The following is a 25,041-nucleotide window of genomic DNA, read 5'->3' as shown; positions in this document are numbered from 1 at the left end:
ACACTTTTCCTCCTATTTCTCTAGGATAGCGCAGGGTGGGGCAAAAGTAGATTTACACTTGTGAGCACATGAAACAGAGAGTTTATTCTTGCTTATTAATTTACGTATTATTTTCCATATGAACAACTGTAAACCTACTTTTGCCCCCCCCCGTACAGTGAGCCAGCCCTCTGAAATCCCTTTGCTATGCTGAATTGGGTGAATTACTCAGACTCTGTGGCTGATTTTTGGTCTTCCCAGGCAATTTGAGTGTCTTGACCCCTGCTTAGCTGTTATATGCATATGCATATCCCTGCTGTTTTGTTCCCAGGTCTTTTTAGCTGAGTGCTTTTTGCAAAGCAGAATTATTGCTTTCCCTGATGCATGGTATCCAGCTACCCTGACCCATCTTAGCTGCCCAGTTCTGTTCACACAGCCCTTTCTGAGTCCGAATGCAATGCGGGTCCATTATTTGGGCTGCATGAAATGTTTGCATTTGCATTCACACTCTCTCTCCTTCTGGTCAATCTTTTTCTTTTTTTAATCCTTGGTAGGATTAAATATTTCTATTGATTTTTGAGACGGGGGGAGAGGGAGAGAGAGAATATGAATGAATGAATGAATGAATGAATGAGAGAGAAGGAAACATCGATGTGACAAAAACATTGATTGGTTGCCTCCCATAAAGGCCTGGACCAGGGATTGAACTCGCAACCTAGGTATGTGCCGTGACTAGGAATCCAACCCATAACCTGCTTGGTGTATGGGACAATGCTCCAACCAGCTGGGCTCCTTTTGGTCATTCTTACTCAACTCCTCAGAACATTTGGCTCCCTTTCTTATTCATGGACCTAATAGTAGAACTGTTCTAGGAATGTATTTATCAAACCTATTTTTATTTGAATATAAGGAAGGTGATGGCATCATTAACAAGTGACCTTATTTGGATGAGGCGTATGTTTGTGACATTGGTGCCTGTGGATAGAGAGACCGTGCTCCCATCTTGGCCGGACAGTGAGCTCTGGGATGACAGGGGCCATGCCTGTCGTGGCCAGCACTTGAGCCCAGTTCCTAGCGGCATGGTGTCTGGCCATAAATACTCTTCGAATAAATAGATTTTACAAAATTGATTAACTTCAGGACTTGGGGGTTGTTTTCTCTTAAAAGAAAATAATGTAAGTTTGCATCACAGGATATTTTGTTCCTAAAATTTGTCATGTAGTTAAAGCTGATAGATCAGCAACAATGGTGAAATGCTGATGAAGGACATGTGTCTCTTCGATCTGTGGAATGTCTGTATTCTACAGTCTTCGTTCTGAGCATGTGGTCAACTAGGCATTGTCTGACTTCAGCATTTCTAATCTCTGCTGAAGCACTTGAGAGCCTGGCAGGTAATAATGGTGCCTTAATACCACTTATTCTCTAACAATCAGATTGCCTTGACATACCAACTTCTCTTGAGCGCTCAGGTGGCATCAGCTCCAGGATGACTTTGACAGGTGTTTCTGATGGGCAGCAATAAGGCTCCTTTCCCTTTTCCAGGTTATCTGGTCCTTCTACAATCAAATAGTTGGGGCTTTAATGCCGGGCAGAACTTCTCAACCTTAGTACTATAGACATTTTGTGCTGGGTAACTCTTTATTGTGGGGGCTACTCTGTGCAACGTAGAGTAGAAATAGCAAACCTATTTTATTTGAATATAAGGAAGGTGATGGCATCATTAACAAGTGACCTTATTTGGATGACATTGATACGTCTTTTTTTTTTTTTTTTGCTAATCAGAATGTTCATGGGTTTGTAAAAGATGACCACGTGGTAACTACCTTATTTGTTCTTACATTTTCAGAAATGAACATAAAAAAAAACTACTTGAATAGGGATTTTTTTTTCTTAATACGTGCCAAGATTGTGTGGCTGTAAAAACAGAAACGAGTTAGAGACAAAAGGATGCTGACAAATACTTAACTAGGAGCACTATTTGTTTACTGCACTATACACCAAACTCAATCATTATAAAGATTCACGATGGAAGTTGGTTCAATTTCAGCAGCATCCCAGGCCTCTACCCACTGGATACTACTAGCACTGCCCCAAATGATGAAAAGCGTGTCTAGGCAATGCCAGATGTCTCCAGGGTGACAGTTTGGTCCATTTGAGAACCCAGATGGAGAGGGCTTTATTGAACTGATTGTGCCAGCACGAGGAGGTGATACGGGCAGAAGATGACCTGGTAATTGTCTATCCTTGACCAAAGCATAGGGCAGTTCTCATGAATGGATGAATGGATTCAACAATTCTCCTCAGTCTGAGGCAATCAATCACCTAGAGGTGGATCTCAGTGTCCTCTTTAGCTCCCACCTTTATCCTTTATCTCATCCCAGTCTACCCTCTGAACAACCATTCCATAATTTTTAGACTTTAAAAAAAAATTATAGTTGATAGACAGTATTATAATACATTAATGTATACAGTATAGTGACTCATCATTTATATACCTTAAAATGTGATCACCTCAGTAAGTCTAGTAACCACCTGTCACTGTTCATACTTATCATAATATTACTGACTATATATAACCTCTCTTCTGCCTTCTTGTGTTGATAAGGCTAATATAAGGTCTAGGGTCTACATTTGACAAACCAACTTGGGTATATAGAACCCAATATCCTACAAATTATTCTGTGCAGTGGCTTCTGACAGGTTAAAAATCCTTCACTGTTTTTATTTTTATTTTTTTAAATATATTTTATTGATTTTTTACAGAGAGGAAGGGAGAGAGATAGAGAGTTAGAAACATTGATGAGAGAGAAACATTGATCAGCTGCCTCCTGCACATCTCCTATTGGGGGTGTGCCCGCAACCAAGGTACATGCCCTTGACCGGAATCGAACCTGGGACCTTTCAGTCCGCAGGCCGACGCTCTATCAACTGAGCCAAACCGGTTTCGGCCCTTCACTGTTTTTAAAGCGTCAAAGGAAAACGTGAACTTCAGTATTGATCCATAATCTGACCAATTGGTGAAGAAGGCACCGTTACCTGGCCCTGCACTTTCCCATGCACTAGTGCTGACCTTCCACTCCAGTATGCTGCCGGGCTCTATGCGTTTGCACACAGTGTTCTGTATTTGGGACTCTAATGCACAGTGCTTCATGTGTCCACATGTTAGCATCACCAATCTTTGGGGAGAGCTTCTGAATGGCTCCCTTCATGATTTCAATCCATGATTAGAGAAGAAAGGCAGAAAATCTAACTGCATGTTTTATTACTGCATTGGGTTTTCTCTATTAGGCCTTACCTAGCAAAGGAGGAAGAAAAGGTATAGGTCATCTCCAGCACAGAGAATGAGTTTTTAGAAGTCTTAAATAACAGTGCCTTATGCTAAACAACTGAGTGAAGGAAAGCTCAACACAACACCCCCTGTGCTCTGGAAGGCAAGTTATATTGATATTATTGCAGATAGTTTACTTTGCTTCACATTGTCCTTGATCTCTTCTAATGAAGACACTGTTTAGACAAACTTGTTTTACATCTGACATCCTTTTATCCTAGGAAATAAATAACTGTTGTTCAAGATGTTATTGAAACAATGAAAAAATATAAAGTCAAAGGGAGATGTCTTCTCTTTGAATATTGCTTTTTAAGAGCCTTAACCCCACTTGTAATATATTTACTTTGGTTCTAGTGGCCAAGGACGTCAATATTCTTTTTGATGAGTTAGAAGCTGTCAACAGTCCTTGCAAAGATGACGATTCTCTCCTTCACCCTGGAAACCTGACCAGTACTTCAGACGATGCTAGCAGACTGGAAGCAGGGGGGGAGGTAAGAGTGTGTGATTTCTTCAAAAGACAGTTCCTGACCCAGGCGAGCACCTGTAAAGCCTATTCCAAGGGAGTGTTTAACGTAATCCCCTCATTGAACTGTATGTTCCTGATAAACAAGGAGCAGGTCTTATATTCTTTGCTACCTCCCATGGGTCTGGTATATTTCAGCACTTCTTTATCTACCTAGGCTCCAAACAAACTGTCCCTGAGTCAGGCAATTCCTATCTTATACCTAAAGATGTTTTGTTTATACAAAGGAAGATTTTTTAAAAAAATATCTTTCTATTGATTTCAGAGAGGAAGGGAGAGAGAGAGGGAAAGATAGAAACATCAATGAGAGAGAATCATTGATCGGGCTGCCTTCTGCATGCCCCACATTGGGGATCGAGCCCCCAACCTGGGCATGTGCTCTTGACCAGAGTCGAACTCAGGACCCTTAGGTCCTTAGGTCGACACTCAGTCCTCTGAGCCAAACCATCTAGGGCCAAAGGAAGATTCTTAAAACCACCTGTTATTTTTAGAAAATGTACATTCTGGGTGTCACTAACTAGTAAAATGTTAGCTTTACGAGGATGGATTTCCTTGTGTAACCTCCCCAGCACCTAGAACAGCGACACAAAATGAAGCAGCTCTCAATAGATTGTGTTGCCTCAAGCCTTTCTGAGTTTCCATTTGCCTCTGTAATCTGAAACTCATTGTAATTGCAAATAGACCTATCTGTTCATGTGTCATTTTGGAAAAAAGAAGTATTTTGTTAGAAGCATTCACTGTTGTTCAGGTTGGGTCTCTATGGATTTAATATCTCCTTTATGTATGCACTGGTATAGGTAATAGGAACTCAGAATGGGTCATTTATTTATGGCACATTTCTAATATTTTTGTTATTCCAGAGCCAGTTAGCCATGGAAAGGATGACAGAAAATTGTTTTCTTCCACCAGGTTTCCCAGGCTTTTCCCTGCAAGCACCACATGCTATTACTATCCATGTATTTTACTTGTTTGTTACTTTTCTTTCTTAAAATATATTTTTATTGATTTCAGAGAAGAAGTGAGAAGGAGAGAGAGAGATAGAAACATCAGTGATGAGAGAGAATCATTGATCGGCTGTCTCCTGCAAGCCCCCTTTTGGGGATTGAGCCCACAACCCAGGCATGTGCCCTTGACTGGAATAGAACCCAGGACCCTTCAATCCACAGGCCAGCACTCTATCCACGGAGCCAAACCAGCTAGGGCCATATATTTTACTTTTAAAGAAAAAACTCATTTTGTCATGTTCTTCATAGATACTTTGAATGCCATGGTATGGACTAATGGAGGGATCTTAAAAGGAACCTCAAAAAGCAACTCATCTCAATTTAGATGAGGAAGCAACCTCAGGAAGGTTAGGGCTTTGCTAACCCTCCCCCTGATCCCTTGCTGAAGCCCTGTTTTTGTTGTCAGGTGCTGAAGTGCTAACTCTGTAGGATAGTGCCCTTGCTTGGAAAATAATGAAGGAATTGTTTACTTGTCTACACTTCTGAGTACCTTTTAAGGCAAAAATAAAAAAAAATACTCAGAATTGGTCATCAAGTGTAAATGTCTATGGTAATGGACACTTACCTTCCTTCCTGGCTGGCATGCTCCTTTTACATGAGGTTGCATGCATGGCACTTGTGTGCAAGAATATGGATTTGCTATGGCCTTGGCAATTGGGCATGTTTGCCTTCCTCATCCTGTCATTTGGAAACATGTATACTGTGGCCCAGAGAAAAGGTAGCTCCTCCATTTCCACTTGTTAATTTACAGACATGTTTACATGAACATCAGCCTGAGAATCCTGGCCCCAGCCTGGGCCACCATACCTGATGGTCTCTGTCAATGTTGTTCATGATTGAAACACACCCATGGCGCCTGGACAAAAATGACACCTACTATTTCTGGGTTTTAAGCTATGAAACATAATAAAATGAACACCATGAAATGCCACCCAACTTATAAATTGGAATGGTATTTTTCAAATTATGGGGCAACCTAATTGTAAGTGACTAACTCCAGTTGTTTCCTGATGGAATGGAAAATTAATATTAGTGTGCATGCAAGTAGAAAAAATAGGTATTACTTTGTAAAACTTTTGTCTCAGATATTTTGTATGTGTTTACAAATATCAGAAAGTAAAATGTTTTTCTGAATTTGGGCAAAAAAATTCAAGAAACATTGAACTAGAACATTACTAAAGCTATCAAAGCAACTACAATTCCATCCTTTGACCCTACAAAAGGTATTATCTTCCTGAATGTTTGTTTTTTATTCTCTTTCTCTAAAATAGTTTTACCACATACACCTGTAGCCTTACCAACTTCTTTTTAAAGATTTATTTTATTTAGTGCTTTATAAAAAGTGGCATCATGCAGTATGAAGTCTTCGGTGACTTTTTTTTCTGTCAATGTTGTTTTTAAGATTTATGCTTATTACTGGATGCAACTATAGTTCATTCATGTTCAGGGCTGTATAAATACTCCACTGTATGGTCTACAATTTATCTACCTATTCACTTTTTCATGGACATTAGCACCAATTCTAGTTTTTTATTTTCTACTCTCATAAACAATGCTGCTATGAATATTTATATACATGTCTCCTCCTTGCTTTATCAAAAACGTCTCTAGGGTTGCATGTTATGCAAATGTTTAATTTTACAAGAGAATGCCAGTGTTTTCCGAAGTAAGTATATCCATTTTCACTCTCACTTATAGACTATGAGAATTCTCAGTTGCTATATATCCTTGCCAACATGTGGTATTGTTACATGTCCAAAGTTTTTCCCAATTGACATAGTGCTTTTTTCCAATTTTTATTTTGTTTACATGTTTCGCTAATAAAAAATGTAATTTTTATAAAACACAAGAATAATGCATTTTGTTTTAATTGTTCTTTAACATTACTCACCCAAGGCTCTGTTTTATGAGTGTCTGAAGCTGGTCCTTTCTCTTTGTATGCAGACAGTGCGGGAAAAAACCAAGTCAAATGGCCTTTACTTCAGAGATGGAAAATGTCGAATTGACTACATTCTTGTGTACAGAAAATCTAACCCCCAGACGGAAAAGAGAGAAGTGTTTGAAAGAAATATTAGAGCGGAAGGATTACAAATGGAGAAAGAGGTAACTAGTTGGCTTGGATGAGAAAAATATAAATATTCCATTATTCATATCAAGAGGCAATATAAAAAATTAGTCATTATGTTAACTGAGTGTTTTATTTGGTCGGAGTTTGCCAATCCAGTGTTTGGGGAATGTTCCAGCAATTAGACTTTCACAACACAGTTTGCCTTGAGAGCATTTTAATGCCAAATGATTTCGTGAAAATCAAAATACTCTATTCCCATGGAATCGATCATTTCAAAGTGTTATAATTTACCTGACTTCCTTTATCTGCTTCCTCTATGTGAATGGGGTGTTCTGGTCTCATGGATTAAGGCCAACTTTGCATAAAATACAGTCACCCCTCACGGGAGGCTGTTTTTACATTTGAAACATAATGAGCTTGGACATCCTCACTCACCAGAAGAGACTGGCCGACTTGGCCCCAAACAGCTGGAACTTACAAAATGGTTCCAGTTTTGGGAAACATTCTGACTGTTTTTATCATGTTCCCGGACTCAAGAGTTACCTCCCAGGATTCTCTCTCCCCCTTCCCTCCTTCCACTCTACATGGGAAGTTTTAAGGAGTAATTTCGTAAGAAAGGTACAAGAGGCCCAGCCACAATGAGACTGTTCTGTACCCAGAAATACTGTGTGCCTATGGAGAACTTGGTCCTGGGAGATGGATTATGTAACTCTTCCCTAAATATGGTGCAAAGATTATGGAGCTTTTCCTCATCAATCAGTAGCACATCTTGGCAATTAAAATGTTTTGTTTCTGATTATTCTCCTCAAGACTGAGGAGAGAGATCTTTGAAATCAACATGCAGGTTTTTCCTTGTATGGTGCAGGTTGCATGCTTCTCTTGGGACCCTTCAGATAAAAGGGACTTTTCCACATCTGTTAGACTGGTCTCAACTCTTGAGGATTGAAAAAACAAGCAGTGTTTTTTCTAGAATGTCTCCAGAAAGAGAGTTAGAAAAATGGCAAGATGAGTGTGGTCTTAGGGACTCCTTCTTAGGAAAGGAGCCAGATTGCCCAAAAGACTCAGTTGGAAGTGCCTCAGACAGAATGAAATATGCTGTTGTTTCCATTTTGTGTGGTTCTACCCCAATTGAACATGTCTTTGATGAATCTTGTTCTTTAGGTTCTTAGTGAGGCAACTGTCTAGTCTCTTTTCTTAACATTAATAGTGCATTAATTTATTTTAGCCTAAAATGTATCCTTTCATCTTTTATTCTTACTGCTAAATTTCTGGATTTTTATGTAAATAAGTAAGAGCTCTGAATTGCCACATGATCCTACATAATGTCAGTCCTTTTTCTGATCCATTCTGACCCTTTCAAAACTTTGATTCCCATCAGTTAGCTTCATTTAATTAATGATTTATTGCTGGGGTCCAGCCCCAGCAGGTCCAGGGGTCCCCAAAGGTGTGGACGGAGTTGGCGAAGAAGGAATGACACGGAGACAGCGTTCAGTTGATCAGCAGCCTAGGCAGGATCTCTAGCCAAGTTCTAGTCAGGATCTCCAGCGAAGTTCTGCCTAGGATCTCCAGCCAGGTTATGTGGCCATGTTCTCTCGCTAGGTTCTCCAGCCACGTTCTCCAAGTTCTCCAGGCAGGTTCTCTAGCCAGGTTCTGTAGCCGGGTTCTCTTGCCAATTTCTGTAGTCAGGTTCAGTCCAGGATCTTTTGCCATGTTCTCTCCAGCGAAGTTCTAGGTTCTGTGTAGGTCCTGTCTGCTAAGTTCTGTGTTCTAAGTTCTGTGTTCTAAGGTCTGTCTTCTGAGGTCTGCCTTCTGAGGTCCGTCGCTAAGTTCTGTCTCTTGTTGTCTTGTTGCATCTGTATTTATACCAGTTGATTCTAATCCTATCAATCTCTATTCCAAAGGTTAGGGCGTTTCTTATCTCCATTCCAGGGAGTAAAGATTATGTACTTAAGCATGATTGTTCCTAGTTAAAGTGATTAATTACCCGCCTGGCAGTTAAGAGGTTTTATTCCCTCCCTAAATTCAGGGGGAAATCTCTACCTGGGGAAACAACCTTTCTCAGAGAGGTGACCTTGGTTAAAACACAGTACCAAGAAGGTGAGCAAACATATTAAGAACAGTATGCCATATATGCCAGGTCCCTTGAAACAGCAAGGATGGACCGGCTCCCGGCAATTTATATTTTAAGTTTTACGACTATTTTCTCCATTCCTAGGATTTCTTCTATTTAGGTCTTTACAATGTCATTTCATGACTTATTAGTTAAAACTCAAAAAGCCCACTACATTTTAAAATAATGCACATAACTGAAGAGATGACAAATCTCTTGCATGTCTCCTGAAATATCTAAACTACAGCATCCATCTATCATTTTAATGCCAAGCAGGCATCTGGGAAGGATTATTCACCCTGTTTTATATACTGTAGTTGTGCTGACCATGGTGTGATGCTGGACTGCTTTCATGATTATGGTTGTTTATAGGATAATTTTGTTTGGTTATAAGTCTTAAAAATTTTAATGGCTTGGTATTTATTTTAATATATACTAGGAAAAAACACAGTAATTGGGAAAAGGGGTGATGTTACCATATGGCAAAACTTCATAAAAACATTCTAAGCATCTGTTCCTCCCCTTCGCTCCAGAGGTTTTATACTGAGCTGCAGTTTCTTTCTCCTTTATCCCACAGTCTTCTATCCACTACTGACAGCTAGAAAGAAACCTTCTTCCTAAGTAGCCTTTTCCACTACCCGGTTCCTGTCTTTTTCTGCCACCCTTTGCTTAAGTGGCACAATTGGCTATCACCCTGCCTCTGGGCTCTGCTGTGCATCCTTAATGCCCTTAGCCAGCTCAGCAAGAAGAGGAGCTTTGCCCTAGCCAGTTTGGCTCAGTTGTTAGAGCATGGGCCCGCGGACCAAAGGGTCCCAGGTTTGATTCCAGTCAAGGGCACAGACCTCAGTTGCTGGCTGGATCCCTGTTTCTGGTCGGGGTGTGTGGGAGGTAACCAGTTGACGTGCTTCTCTCACATTGATGTTTCTCTCTGTGTCTCCCCCTCCCCCACTCTCTCTAAAAATCAATGGAAAAATTTCCTCGGGTGAGGATTAACAAACAAGAAAACCGATGAGAGTCTGGGTGGACATCCCTGGTGTCAGATGACAGAGGAAGGCACGGGTCAGGGGGGCTTGGTCAGAAGAAAATTATAGATAAATTAATTTTTTCCTGCCACAAATAATTACAACAATGCCCCTTGGTTGAACAATAAATCTGTACTTACATGGCATCATTAGAGTTAGAAACCATCAGAAGCACTCTTATTTAAGTCAAGTGTTGTATAAACAGCTGAGAGGGAGAGACCATTTTAATGACTATTTCAGCTTCCGGAAGTTACTTCAACCTTTTATACCTAAAACAAAGAATTTGATTCAAGTGGAAAAGAAAAAAGAAAACCCAGGAGTCCCTAAACTAGTACATCTGAAATGATTGACACTAAGTACATTTTGTGAATTACCAGTGTCTTCTTCATGAGCTGTGTATCCTGATGTCCAAAAATGATGGAAAACATGTTACACAGGTGGGCAAAGACAGACTCTGTAGTTGAACAGTGTGACAATAAGATAATCCTTATCTCTTTTAACATTAAGTGTCAAGAAGCACAGCCAGGAGAATCTTTATTTCATTTAAATTTTTCTAATTTTATTGATAGACTTTTTCTTGGTATTTTCTTTCTCTGCTTTTATAACAAGGTACATTTAAATATATATATTTATTTAAATATATGGTACATTTAAATATATATATTTATTTTGATGAACTGCTGGGGTCCAACCTGAGCAAGTCCAGGGGTCCCCAAAGGTGTGGACAGAGTCGGCGAAGAAGGAATGCCATGGAGACAGCGTTCAGTTGATCAGCAGCCTGGCCAGGATCTCTAGCCACAATCTCCAGCCAAGTTCTGTGTCCATGTTCTCTTGCTAAGTTCTCCAGCCACGTTCTCCAGGTTCTCCAGCCAGGTTCTGTAGCCATGTTCTCTCACTGGGTACTCCAGCCAGGTTCGGTTTAGGTTCTCCAGCCAGGTTCGGTCGCCCGGCTCTGTAGCCGGGTTCTTCAGCCAGGTTCTGTCTAGGTTCTCCAACCAAGTTCTATAGCCAGGTTCTGTCCAGGATCTTTTGCCATGTTCTCTCCAGCGAAGTTCTTCTGTCTCTAGGTTCTGTGTAGGTTCTGTCTTCTAAGTTCTGTCTCTAGGATCTTCATCTAAGTTCTGTGTCTTTATTTCATGATAAAAGCAAGGACATAGTTGCCTTTCATCTTTCTTAAAACCTTTGCCCCAGCCTGGTTGGTCAGCGGGTACGTTCTTGTTTTGGCACCTTGGGTCTTTGATAATCTGTAACTTGTATTAGCCAGGAGAAAGCAAAAGAAAGCAAAATTCTCAAAATATTATTTTCAAGTGATTTGCTTCTTGGTGATATCTTATTTAAAGAGATTTCCCTTCCTAAAGGTACACACATACATGTTAATTCACATTTTGTGTTTTAGGTATGTTCCATTTTTAATTTTTGAAATCATTATCATTAATACAATGTATCTTTTCCTTTATATAAGTAGTCAAATCATGGATGACTTTTGAGTTATTTAGAATGTGTGCACAGCAGTTATATTAATGGAGCAGATTTTTCCTCTTTAGAATCACACAGAACGTGGGAGAAAACCCATATTATTACAGTCATTACAAAATAACTATAATTAGATAAATCATACCATCTTGATGGTAGTTAATTCATTCAACAAATATTTATTGCACGCTTGTTCTATGCCAGGCACTATTTTAAGCACCAAAGAACTCAGCAATGAATAAAACTGATAAAAACCCCTGCCCTGTTGGGACTTAATGTACAAAATAAATACATAAATATATGTAAAATATCAATAATTTCCAAGGAGAAGAAAGTAAAACAGGAAGTGTTGAAAGGGGTGTTCACTTTTTATAAAAGTTGGCAAAAGTGAGTCTCTTCCAGTCCCGGGAAAGAGAACAGCAGGTGCAAAGGCCCTGAGGCATGAGCATGCCTGGGGTGTTCATGGAACAGTGAGGAGCTAGTATGACAGGAGTTGACTGAGCAAGGTGGAGAATTGTAAGAAATTATGCCATACAGATAATGGAAGCCTTACTGGGCACTGGGGAAACTTTAGCTTTTCTGAGTGATATGGACAATCCTTAGACAGTTTCAAGCAGAGGCATGACAAGATCTGGTTTTTATTTTATTAGGGTTACTCTGGTTGCCTGGTGATACTAAACGGGGGGAAGAATAGAGGGGGCAAGGGCAGAAGCAGAAATATCAGGATATTTTTGGTAAGAATCCAGGCAAGAAATTATGGTAACTTGGTTAAGTGCACAGCAGAGGAGATATTAAGAAGAGTAGAAGGTACAGCTTGATTATCCTGAACCATCCAGGCCAGATCAGTGCTGGCTATGCACCGGGCACACAGCTCATATTGCTTGCAAATTTGCTGAGCTGAAGGAGAAGATGGGTAATCATTCTGGGAAAAAGCTGGAAGATGGCCCTAAGTTTTTGAAATCTGGTGATGCTGCCAGATTTGTCAGTATGGTTCCTGGCAAGCCCATGTGTGTTGGGAGCCTCCCTGACTATCCGCCTCTGGGCCGTTTTTTTCTGTTCATAACATGAGACAGACAGTTGCTGTGGGTGTCATCCAAGCAGTGGACAAGAAGGCAGCTGGAGCTGACAGCCACCCAGTCTGGCCAGAAAGCTCAGAAGGCTAAATACATATTATCCCCATCCCTGCCACCTGTCTTAATCAGTGATGGAAAAAAAACAGTCTCCGAATTATTTGTCTCAATTAGCAATTTCAATTTAATAGTAAAAGACTGGTTAATGAAGACAATGCAGTAAAACCTTCAGAAGGAAAGCAGAATGTTTTGTGGACCGTTTGGGGTGTGTGTGTGTGGCAGTTTTTAAATTATTGGTTCTTAAAATCAGTACTTTATAATGGAAACAAAACTTGGCCAAAACTCTGTCATAGAATTTTGAGACCCATTAAAACAGAGTTTAATGAGAAAAAGAAAAGAAAGTAGAACTTCTGGGAATTGCAGACAGACTGAACGAGTTATGCGAGGGAGAAGAGGCATAGGCTATGCATGTGTCATATGCTATTCGTTTAAAGAGTTAAATGAAAAAAGTTGCCATTCGCAGGGATGCAGAGAAGAGTGGGCCCCCTTGTGGACATGTTAAGTTTGAGGTGGCCCAGTGGTGGAGATGCTGAGTAGGATAGAAGAGTCTGGAAGACAGGGAGAGATCTGGGCTGGAAATACACATTTGGATGAGATCACCCAAGGAGCAGCTACAAATGGAGCAAGAGATCCAAACATTGAGCTGTGGGACGCAGCAGTGTTATGAATTTGGAGGACAGAGGAGCCAGCAGGAAGGAGCTGGAAGGAAACCAAGAGGCTATGGTGCCTGGAGGAAAGTGTTTCAGGAGGGAGGGCGTGATTGGTTGTGTCAGACGCTGCTGATGGGGTATGATTAAGACTGGAAAGTTAGCCACTGAATTTAGCAACGTGGAGGGTTTAGGGGAGCTGTGCAAGAGAAATTCGGGGGCAGAGGTGGAAGTAAAAGGATGGTTAAAGTATGTTCAGGAAAGAATTGAAGGAGAAAATTTGGAGACAGAAGATATAGATATTTCTTCCAAGGAGGTTTACTCTAAAGGAAAAGAGAAATGAGTAAAAACTGGAGTATGAAGTTGGGTCAAGAAAGAGTTCTTTCTATTTACGATGAGAGAAATAACTGTATGCTTTCATGCTAGTAGAAATCATTTATTTGAGAAGAACAAATTTTGAAGTAGAAGAGCGAAAAAATAATTTTGGGGCAATGTCCTTGACTCAATAAGAAGAGAATGACAAGTTCCTCCCATGGCATGGACCCACCGGCCTGCATCTGTGCCCACAAATGCAGCCTTTTCTCCACTGCTAGGGATATATGACCATGCTCCTGGCTCAGGCCAGCCCTTTCTTTGGGCAGAAGACCCCATCCCCTCAGTCCTACACAAGGACATTGGCCCGAAAAGAGATACAGTAAGCTTTAAAAACAGAAAATGCAGAAAATAATGTAACCTGTCAAAACAGTTTGTTTTCACTCATCTCAGAAGGATTGAAAAATTCTAAGTGCAGTAAATACATACAACAGCACTCAAGGTTGGGTATCTTGGACACTTTTCTTTAAGATGATGACAAAATAGTATGATTAAAATACTCACTGACATTTATTAATCACTTACTATTATTGTCCCCACTTTATAGATGAGACTATTGAGGCAAAGAACTAACTTGCCCCAGGTGACAAGACCAGAAATTAAGCCAGGATTAAAACCTGAGCATACTTACTCCTTACCTTTGTGTCACATTGATTTCTGTATCTAAAGATGAATTTCAGGGTTGACAAAGTTAGCAGATAGGCTGAGAAGACAGAGGGAGTTCGGAAAAGGAGAAGGAAAAGGAAGGAACCAGGAAAATTGGGGTACATAATGAGTTCAAATGCTTTCCATGTAGACTGTAGTTCTTTGCATTTTGGTTGCTGGCAGCTATAGATTTGATTCTTGGTACAATCCCATATAAACTGAGAGGGCTTGAGCAGTTTATTAAACTTTTCTGGATCTCCGTTTTCACATTTTTAATAATGAGAATAATGTTCTTTACCATGAACTATGTGGGGATTAAATGAACCCATATAGGTAAATACATTGTAGGGTGTAAATCTTTGTTTCTTATTTTACTTTCCCGTTTCATTTTACCTCCGTGTTACCTTCTCTTTATGGCAAGTAATATTAATTTTCCAGTTATTAACTGTGCTATAAAAGTTCTTTGTAAAATAATTATTTTAACAGTGAGTCAGTTTAATGAAATATGGGAAATTTAAATATTTTAGATGATGTACAAATTTGGCAAAAATCAAGGGGCACAAGCATGATTCCAGTCTTACTTGGCTCGTGGCTGTGATGAACAGATCCTAACGTCTGCCATCTGTTTTTCACACCTTTGTGTAATCCCCTCCCCTGGAGTGCAGATGGGATCTGTGACTTGCTTTGAACCAATAGAATATGGCAAATGTAGTGGGAGGTCACTGCTGGGATTATGTAATGGAAAACGATCCAGTTTCATTCGACCGGCGCTGGATAGACTCCTTTGCTGGCTTTCAAGCAGTCAGCTACCATGTCGTGAGACAGTCTATGAAGGGAGTCGTATGCAAAGATAGATGGGGTGGCCTCCAGTGTTTTCTTGCTGGCTGTCAGCTGCCCCCAGAAAACAGGGACCTCACTCCTCCAACCACAGGGAAATGAGTTCTGCCAACAACCGAGGGATCTTGGAAGCTGGTCTTTCCACGGTCAAGCCCTCTGATGATACTGCCGGTCTGACCAAGACTGTGTGGCAGCTTGGTGACACCCTGAGCAGAGGACCCAGCTGAGCTGTGCCTGGATTCCTGACTGATAAAAACTGAGATCATTCACATGTTCTTTGAAGCCGCTAAGTTTGTGGTAACCTGGTATGCAGCAATAAGTAACTGAGACGGTGTTTAAGAATCTGGGATTAGACATTCTGTGTGCTCATTTGTTTCCACCATTAAAAGCTGTGTGCTCTTGGAAAAGCTAGCTCGTCTGCAAAATGAGGCTAATAATGAGATCTGTTTCGTGGGTTATTATGATCATTAAATGAGATCATTCATATTATGTGCTTATCTCTGTACCTGTCATATTACAAGCATTTACTACATCTTTATTATTATCATCATTGCAGTCATCCTAACACTGGGGATGTGCCCGCAACCCAGGTACATGCCCTTGCCCGAAATCGAACCTGGGACCTTTCAGTCCGCAGGCCGACGCTCTATCCACTGAGCCAAACCGGTTTCGGCAGCACTTTTACTTTTAAAATGATTTTTCAAGGAAAACTTTTTAGAAAAATGTTTTTACATTTTAAAAAGTCCCTTAAAATGTAACTATTAGGAATGGCAACATCAACTGACCATCTGTTTGCTAATGACTATTCATGAATGAGATTAATGCTTATCTTTAATGCTCTTGGAAAAACTCAGAATACATTAGGTCACAAGTTTAGCATGGTCAAGATTCAGACACTTCTCTTCTTTCAGAGGATTTGGTTTGGATTCATCAGGAATGAAATTATGGATCAACTCAGAGCTAAAAGACTATTTAATTGCACATCTTAATCTTGCTTTACCCTCTTCAATGGAAAGCTTCACAAAGTCATCCCTATTGTCTAACCCAGATTGGTCTCTGCCATGACCTCCTGCCAGACTACTTTTCTGTGTTCATGCCTGTTTATGTTCTGCAAACACATCCAGCTTGTTGCTGGAGATGCTCTCTCAGGACCCAAAGCCTCTGTCCACTAGATCCCAGTAGCGCTTCCCCAAGTTATGACAGTTAGAAGTGTCTCTAAGCATTGTCATTTTCTCCCGGGATGGAGTCGGGGGTAAAATCCATCCCTGGTTGAGAACCACTGACTTAGACCCTTTGACCCACCCTTGTGTAGTTTGTTGCAGTGTCCAGGAAGCAGCTGGAGGAATGATAAGCAGCTATTCCATGCTTTCATTCATGTGGACCAACTAATGGAAGCACTCTTAACACCAGACTCTACATCACAAGAGAGACTTATGTATTTGAGGGGAAGGACAGGGTAAGTTAAGATTACCTTTCAACCAGATAACTGGGATTCAGATCCACTTACTGTCTCATCACTTTCTAAGTAAATAAGTAGGTAAGGCTCAGTTTCTTAATTTATTAAATCAGAGATAATTCTAACTAATAGGGCTGTTATGATGATAAAATGCATTCATACATTACCTTATGCTCAGAAGAGCCTGGCACATAATAAGGGCTCAATAAATGCTTGTTGATGGTATTGATAAAGAAGGGCATGGTTTCAGGCACTGGTCATCCTCTTTCCTGATCTCAGGCATTCAACCTCATCGCCTCTTAGATTTAGGGTCCCTGGCCTGTGTCTAGAGAAAGTTGAAGTGGTCTGGTAGATAGAACTGGGTCTTTTTTGGTGTCACCTACCACTGCCCTATATCCATCCATCAGAATCACAGCTTTATTTGCATTGGTACATCTTAAGGCAACTTCATCAAATGGGGGAAGGCAGTGGCATTCTCTCCTTCTCTCTGTCTTATTCTTTCTGTCTGTCTCTCCATCATTTAAAAAAAATTATTGATTTATTTGAGAGAGAGAAACATTGATTTGTTGTTACACTTATTTATGCATTCATTGGTTGATTCTTATATGTGTGCTGACCAGGGATTGAACTCGAAATGTTGGCGTATCACGATGACACTATAACCAACTGAGCTACCCAGCCAGAACCTCCATCACTTCTCTGTCTTTCTGTCTTCCTCTCGCATTTTCTTACTTTCGCTCTAATTTTTTAGACCATTTGAAGATCTAGAGCCTAATTATGATTGCCTCAACTGCTTTTGCTTGTTTAGGAAGACAAAGTTGAATCAAAACATTGAAGTTGCTAGGTCAAGATGACCAGTACAAAGCTACCATGAGCTGATTTACTCAAAGAATTATTCTAAACCAATTCATATCTCATGCATAGTCCTTCACTCAAGACAGCACAACATTAAAGGGAGAATATAACCATTAGACAGGGCACAGAAGAACTGAGTGATATTGTGAAGTATTGTTGCCATCCCACAAGCCAAAACATAATTCATCTGAAAGGTCTTCTTAGTGATCTAGAGTGAACTTGTCTGATATAAAACACATTTTGCACTGTCATCATGTATTACTTCCAAGTGCTGGCATTGCATTGTTGCAGCTGTTAAAGGAACTGAAGTCCTTTCTTTATGGTGTTTTGTTCCTGTTGTTTTTTACTACATGTTATGTTAAATTGCTAAAAGTTGCTCAAAGCACATACTCGGGGGGTAAGGGGGCATTGATAAAAAAGGGAGTAATTTCAACAACTGGTCATCCTCTTTCCTGATCTCAGGCATTCAACCTCATTACCTCTTAGACTAAGGGTCCCTGGCTTGTGTCTAGAGCCGTGGTTGGCAAACTGCGGCTCGCGAGCCACATGCGGCTCTTTGGCCCCTTGAGTGTGGCTCTTCCACAAAATACCACATCCGGGCGCGCGTACCGTGTGATTGAAACTTCGTGGCCCATGCGCAGAAGTCGGTTTTCAGCCTGGGCGAGTCTATTTTAAAGGAGTACTGTTGATATTTGGCTCTGTTAACTCATGAGTTTGCCGACCACTGGTCTAGAGAAAGTTGAAGTGGTCTGGTGGGTTTTATCCTCCTATATAATAAAAGCCTAATATGCAAATTGTCCCCTTGACCGGGAGTTCAACCAGGAGTTCGATCAGGGGGCAGGGCTGGTCAGCCAACTGCCTGAAGTTCCTCTCCCGGCTGACCCTGCCCTGGCCGGGGGAAGGGAGGCCCCAGCCGGCAGCTGCTAGGGACCCTACCCATGCACAAATTTCATGCACTAGGCCTCTAATGTATTAATAAGATGGAGAGATTTCAAAACTTTGAAGCAGTACCGACAAGTGAAAGCCCACGGTCTCTTGCTTGTGATCCCTACACATGGAAAATTTGACAGAGATGCATGGTAAGCTGAATTTCATTAACCAAGCCTTGTATACTTCAGCTACAAAAGTGATGATGCAGCACTGTCTCCTGAAGCTGGGACCAAGATTTAACTCACTTCTGGTTGTGCTTTAGGCATATTTTAAGAGCAGTTGATGGTACCTGATGATTCCATTTCTAGATGGCGTCATTTTTCATCTATTCATCAAATATCTGAGTGTCTACTGTTATTGAAGGAAGGGAGGCATTAAATAAACAAATATATCAGGTGTGATATGTCAGGCATTAAATAAACAAGTAAATATGTCAGGTGTGATGAGTGCTGTGGAGAAAAGATGCTGGGATATACTGAGAGGGAGCCACTATCTATACTAATAAAAGGGTAATATGCTATTTAGACTGGATAGACTGGACGTCTTCCGGATGTCCTTCCAGACAAAGCCATGGTGGCAGGGCCAAGACAGAGGCAGGGGCAATCAGGCTGGCAGGGGAGAGCGTTTTTAGAGGCAATCAGGCCAGCAAGGGAGAGTGGTTAGGGGCAATCAGGCAGTGGGGAGCCAATTTCATGCACTGGGTCTCTAGTTTCATTATAGGAGTTCAGGAAAGTCCCTAAAACAGGGGTGTGGACTATCCAGCCCACAGGCCATATAAGGCCCATGAAATCATTTGTTCTGGCCCTGCGAAGGCATTAGGGGGTGAGTTAATTAAATATTTGACCAAATATAGCAGCTAATTTTGTAGTTGATAATTCTGTATGATGCTCAGATGATGTTGCTCCCAACCCCTGCCCTAAAATAAGGAGTGAACTGAGCACAGAGAGACTTTGGAATTTGCATTCCTAATTACATTTGTTTTCACAATCCTGGGTGGGCTGGGCCTGGGACAAGGGTGGGAAGAATAAATGGAACAATCACTGAAGGGGAGAAGGGGTGCACTGTAGGAGGAGGGAAACTGGCTGGATTTGGGTCGGGAAGAGGATTGGGAAAACTATGGTGTTTACATCTAAAGGACCTCTTCCAGGGCATAGAGCAGGGACAAATCAAGTGCATGAACAGTGTTGGGACCATTGGGGAAACCTGATCTTGTTGTAACCCCCCTCCCTGACTTTTCCTTTGCAGCTTATCAGTTTAGTTTCCAGTTTTGGGGGGGTACCTTTCTTGTGGGCTTCCCATTTTTGTCTAATCATAGATCAGAGTTTCTTCTAAAAGCCTTCCCCAGGGCTTGTGACTGCTTGGCCCCTTTGTCATTTAGGGTTCTGCAGGAAAGCATGCTACTCTGTGTCTTCTAAAAATGAAGTGTTTAATACAGAGGTTTGCACCACTGCTGAAAAGACTGGGAGTGGTGAGTCCCAGAAGTTCGCCTGGAAGCCATTAGAGATCTCAAGAATGTCTGAGTGTGGCATAGATTGATAATTCTCCAAAAACTGACCTGAAGCTGTCTGCAGCTTATACAGATAACTATCTCTAAGAGCCTACCTTGGGGGAAAATAGCCTCTTCTTTTCCACCTTCCAGATTTCACTTGAGTAGCCCTTATCTTCCCAGAGCAAAGCAGATTCTGGGAAATGTAGTCCCAGCTGTTCTTGGCAATAAGGGCAGAGATTTTAGAAGCGGGGAGCAGAGATGCCAAGCTGACGCCAAACAGTATAGGGCAGTCACCAGCACTCCTCCTAACAGATTTGTCTGGCCACCTGTCCCTTCACTTAAGCTATGCCAGCACCCTCTCTGTCCTACCCAAATGGTTTTACAGGTTCAGTCATGAATCTTACATGGCACCTCAAGGTGAGGGTAGAGTAGCTTTTTCTGGCGTTTCACATGGGCATGGCTGGGCAAATTAGCCACAGTCACAGTAGCTCCCCCATACCCACAGCTTTGTTCTGATGCTAATACTAGACAATTCTTTTTGTTCAAGGAAGACCTGAATTCATTGAGACCAAATCTTTCATTTGAGTGTCAGACCATAGCAGTCACAAGTTCACATAATGAGACATCCATGTGTTTGCGATGAGGAGAAAAAAGGATAGAAAAAGGGAAGACAAGCTGAAAACTCTTCCCCTACAAGGAAAATGAAAGAGGAAGGTTCCTTCTTCCCTCACTTCAGGCTCCTCTGATGTTAAAGCATCAGTGTATGGAGTGTCTATTATATTCCAGGCATCAAAAGTGAAAGAGCATTCCAGTTATCTATTGTTGCATGACAACTCCAAAACATGAGACTTTAAACAACAATCATTTAATTTACTTTCAGATCTGCAATTGGGCAGGATTGGCAGTAACAGCTGTTCTGTACTCCATGAGGGATCAGCTAGAGCAGCACTTCTAGGGGCCTTGGTGGGCCCTCTTTTGAGAAGGCTGCTTCACATAGCTGGAAAGTTGGTGCTGGCTGTCAGCCATGGGCCCTGGTTTCCTCTCTACGTGGTCCTCTCCATGGGCTTCTCCGAGGCTCAGATGCCTCAGGCTTCCACGTGACATGGTGGCTGGGTTCCAACAGAACAAGACAACCCTTCACTTTTATGACCTAGACTCAGAAGCGTTTCTCGCGCTGTACCCCATTGGCAGAGGTGGGATCAAAGGGAATGGACATGGATGCCACCTCTGGCTGGAGAGTGGCAAGGTTCTGGAAGACACCGGATAAAAGCTCTTGGCAGGGCCATCTCTGAACAATGCAACCTGCCACAATACGCTGTATCTTTAAGGAGCTCGTTGATTAGCAGTGAAGACAGACTGAGACTGGTGATTGGAATACATCCTGAAGAGTTTCTATAAAAGCACTAAGGCAACTTCAGATTCTCCCCAGAGGTTTCTGGAGGGCTAAAGGGAGTGGTCTGAGTCTTGAAATAGGAATAGTTATTTACCAACCAGGAAAGTAGAAAGGCCTGGCATTCCAGAGGGAAAATTATGAGCAAAAGTTCAGTAACTTCTGATGGAGGCATCACGGCTCCGCCGTGCATCTCTGCTTCTCCAGCTGGAGTGGGAATCCCATGAGGATCACACAGGTTTCCCTAGAGAGCCTAGCATAGTGCCTGGCTTGTCATTTCATCTTGACTTTCACACTATTGATGCTCATCCAGCAATTCCCATGAATATAAATTATATCAGATATAATTGTTCTAGGCCTTAAGGATTGGCCTGATGCTAGTCAGATATATATCTTTTAGTCATTTTTGTCAATGTGATCTAACCTAATGTCATTTCGCTTCTTTGCAACCAAATCCATCCCATAGTACATCTGTTTAAATAAAGTCATCACATTGCTGGGTTTCTTCCAGGCCAAGGGTTTTCCTAAACCATCTATCCCAACTATTACCTATAAACTTAACCAAGTTGATAATGGTCTCCCAAGAAGATGGTGTTTATTGCTCACTAGAGTTTTTGTTTTTCACCTCCATTCTCCATTATGACTTTTTCTATATATGATGATATGAAAAGGAGCTTTATAGAAGGCCTGGAGGAGAGCTAGCAGAAGAATGAAACTGTACTCACACAGTGTCCTTGACTTTAGCAGCCCAGTGGGTGGGGAAAATGGCACGCAGTGGGACCTTACATCCATTAGTGTTTCAGAAATGCATTAGGTCTCCTCTTGGGGCCTCTCCTCCTCCACCACAGTCTGTAGGTTCTTTGGTTTAGTCAGGATATTATTTTGGATTGCACAGCAGTAAATCACTTTGGCATTTATTTGAGGCTGCCTTGATTCAGTTTTTCACTCTAATAACTACCCATGGGTCTCCTGAAACCTAGTCCTTCATTTGGTGACTCATGGATAAATGATGTTACAGGCGTCCAGTGTTGCTTCTGATTGCTGGAAGGGATCACCCACCCAGCCGTTGTCTGCACAAACTCCAGTAGAGTGAAAAACGACTAGTCTTGATATTCTTTGTCACAGAATGTTTTATTTGGTTGGCAAAATAAAGATAAGCAATCAGCAAGTAAGTACTAAATTTTAGTTGTGATTTTCTTTTTCCTTTTTTCTTTTTCTTATTCTATATATACTTAGCAAAGCTATACCTTAATCTTCATTTAAAATGAAATCTCTTGCAGGGGGCCAGGGTGGGCTAGAAGTGGTCAATGGGGGACAGGGGGTCATATGTAAGTACTTTCAACAATAAAGCTTTTAAAAATGAACTCTCTTTAGGGAAGGAGAGTTCTAAATAAACCCTTAAACACTTGGAGCTAATACTTGGAACTGAAACTTGCTTTGAATCAGTGTACATATTCCAAAATGCCACTGGAAAGTATATTGAATATGATAATGAGCCTGCTGATGAATTGTCCCAGCCATTTTTTTAGCCATCATTTTCTTTCCCTCATTGCTTGGCTTCCGTTTCATAGTCCATCATTATGACCGTTCATTTGCACACACCTGAATTCTATCATTCCTTTATTTCTTTGGCTTTTTTGTGTGGCAAAGCCTTGACCTTGATTAAACCCCACCTTCTTTTTGCCTGCACCTGAATGGCTGAAGGTTGCTAGAAAAACATGCAGTGTGGTTCGCTTTAAATCATGACCACTGTCTCAGATGAGTACCGAAGAAGGCCCAGCGAGCCTAGTAGGTTTATTGTCCACTTTCACCATATCAATTAACTACTTTCTTTCCTTCCTCCCACCTTCCCTCCTCTCCTTTCTTTGCCTCCCTCTTTAATTCATTCGTTCGTTTAAAAAATTTCAATAATTTGATAAATATATAGTGCCTGGCATAATTATAGGCACTTGGAATATATTGGTGAACCAAATAAAGAGCCTTATCTGGTGGTACTCACATTCTAATGGGGGGAGCAATGAACAATAAACATGATAAATAAGTAAATAGTGTAATATGTAAGAAGCTGATAAGTGATATGACAAAGGAGAAAGCATAACAGTGTATAAGAGTACTAGGGGTAAGGGAGTAGTAATTTAAATAGGGTGTTGGGGGTAAGGGGTTCACTGAAGGTGACATCTGACCAAAGAGTGAACAGGCCATGGAGTTGGCCAACTGTTATGTCACACTTTCTTCTCATCCCTCAACTCTCTCCCCTCCATCTGCACCACCGGGTCCCCATGCACACACAACCTTTACTGATAACCTTGTTTGTGCTCTGGTTAAAAATGGAAACAGTCAGACAGGATCTTCTGTGACTGTCCCCACACTCTCTGCCTTCCCTCTGAAACTATGAATGCAGTGTCTGCAGGAGCCCATCGCAGGAGCCCTCCTATTATGTGCTGAATCCCCTCCCATTTCACCTTCTCAAGGACATTGCTCCTCTCTCTCCTGCATCATCAGATTTTCCTCTCTACTCAACCATTGCAAACATGCTTCTGTAACTCATATCTTAAAAAGAAAGATCCCTTGACCCCTATATTCTCCTCCAACGACTGCCTCATTTCTCCTCTCCACTTCATAGAAACACCTTGAAAGATTTGTCTAGCATTACTGTCTTCATTTCCTTGCCTGCCACATACTTTTCAAATTATTCAGTCCAGGCTTTCTCCCTCACCCTTCCCTAGAAACTGCTTTTACAAAGATCAGCTATGAACGAATCCAGCGGTCATGCCATCCCTATAATCTTATTGGCCTTGTCAGCAGCATTCATCCACAGGGTGGCTTGTTCCTTCCTTGAAAAACATTCTGTTCTTGGTTCAGAAGGCAGGGCATGCTCTTCTGGATTTCCCCCTTCCTCACTGGCCCTTTCTCAATCACCTTTGTTCCCCCTCCTCTTCTACTTGATCTCCAAATGTGAGAGCATCCAAAGACTTGGCAAAGAGAACTTTATAAGCTATATTGCTACATGCACTATCTGCATTCTCTATAATTTTGATCAGCATTCCACCAAGAGATAAGTAGAATAGGTTTGGGAGGGATGTCATAACCTTCATAACCTTCAAGAACATTAGAAAGTATTCCCCAAGTTAAATTACTCCTCCACTGGCAGGAGACATCCTGCTCATGTATCCTTCCCGGGTCATGCTTGTTTCATGGCTGTTAATCCCTGCAATTCACGAAGGGCATAATGCTGTGTAGGTTATTGATTAGGTCATAACTGTGTACAGTTATAGTGGGTGGATAATAGAAAGCATACTTGTGATAATATAAAGCACACCTGTGCTGATATACTTGTCCCTAAGCTCAACTTGTCTAATATGCTACCTTGAAGGAATAAGCACCTATTAAGATGATCCATAACGACGAGAGAACTTTGGAGTTCTGTGGGTCAGAAGTGACATTGCTTACTTCTAAAGAGAGAATTGTCACTGCATGGAGGGAGCATCCCGAAAGGGAGCATTTTGTCTCTTGTGCTCCCAAAGGAAATTAGACCAACTTCTGTTCATATTATTTGTAGTTAGTATAACAGTTGCTCTGTTGAAATATAAGTTCTCTGAGATTGAGGACCATGCTCTTCTCTATATTTCCAGGAGCCCACATAGTGCCTAGGACAGTGATGACGAACCTTTTGAGCTCGGCGTGTCAGCATTTTGAAAAACCCTAACTTAACTCTGGTGCCGTGTCACATATAGAAATTTTTTGATATTTGCAACCATAGTAAAACAAAGACTTATATTTTTG

At 41.3% G+C, this 25,041-nt stretch overlaps 1 protein-coding gene across 3 annotated transcripts in view; it reads left to right on the top strand.

Moving 5' to 3' along the window:
• The window catches only part of ANO4 (anoctamin 4), a 241,271-nt gene that overhangs the window by 109,134 nt on the left and 107,096 nt on the right, over positions 1-25,041 (top strand). For all 3 annotated transcript variants that reach the window (XM_015567602.1, XM_015567603.1, XM_006769374.2), the window contains 2 exons: positions 3,662-3,798; positions 6,779-6,937. In XM_015567602.1, coding sequence (XP_015423088.1) covers positions 3,662-3,798; positions 6,779-6,937 — 296 coding nt within the window. The remainder of the gene's footprint in view (positions 1-3,661; positions 3,799-6,778; positions 6,938-25,041) is intronic.

The sequence above is a fragment of the Myotis davidii genome, unplaced genomic scaffold (assembly GCF_000327345.1).
Source record: "Myotis davidii unplaced genomic scaffold, ASM32734v1 scaffold120, whole genome shotgun sequence".
NCBI lineage: Eukaryota > Metazoa > Chordata > Mammalia > Chiroptera > Vespertilionidae > Myotis > Myotis davidii.
This window is presented reverse-complemented; position numbering and strand designations above follow the sequence as displayed.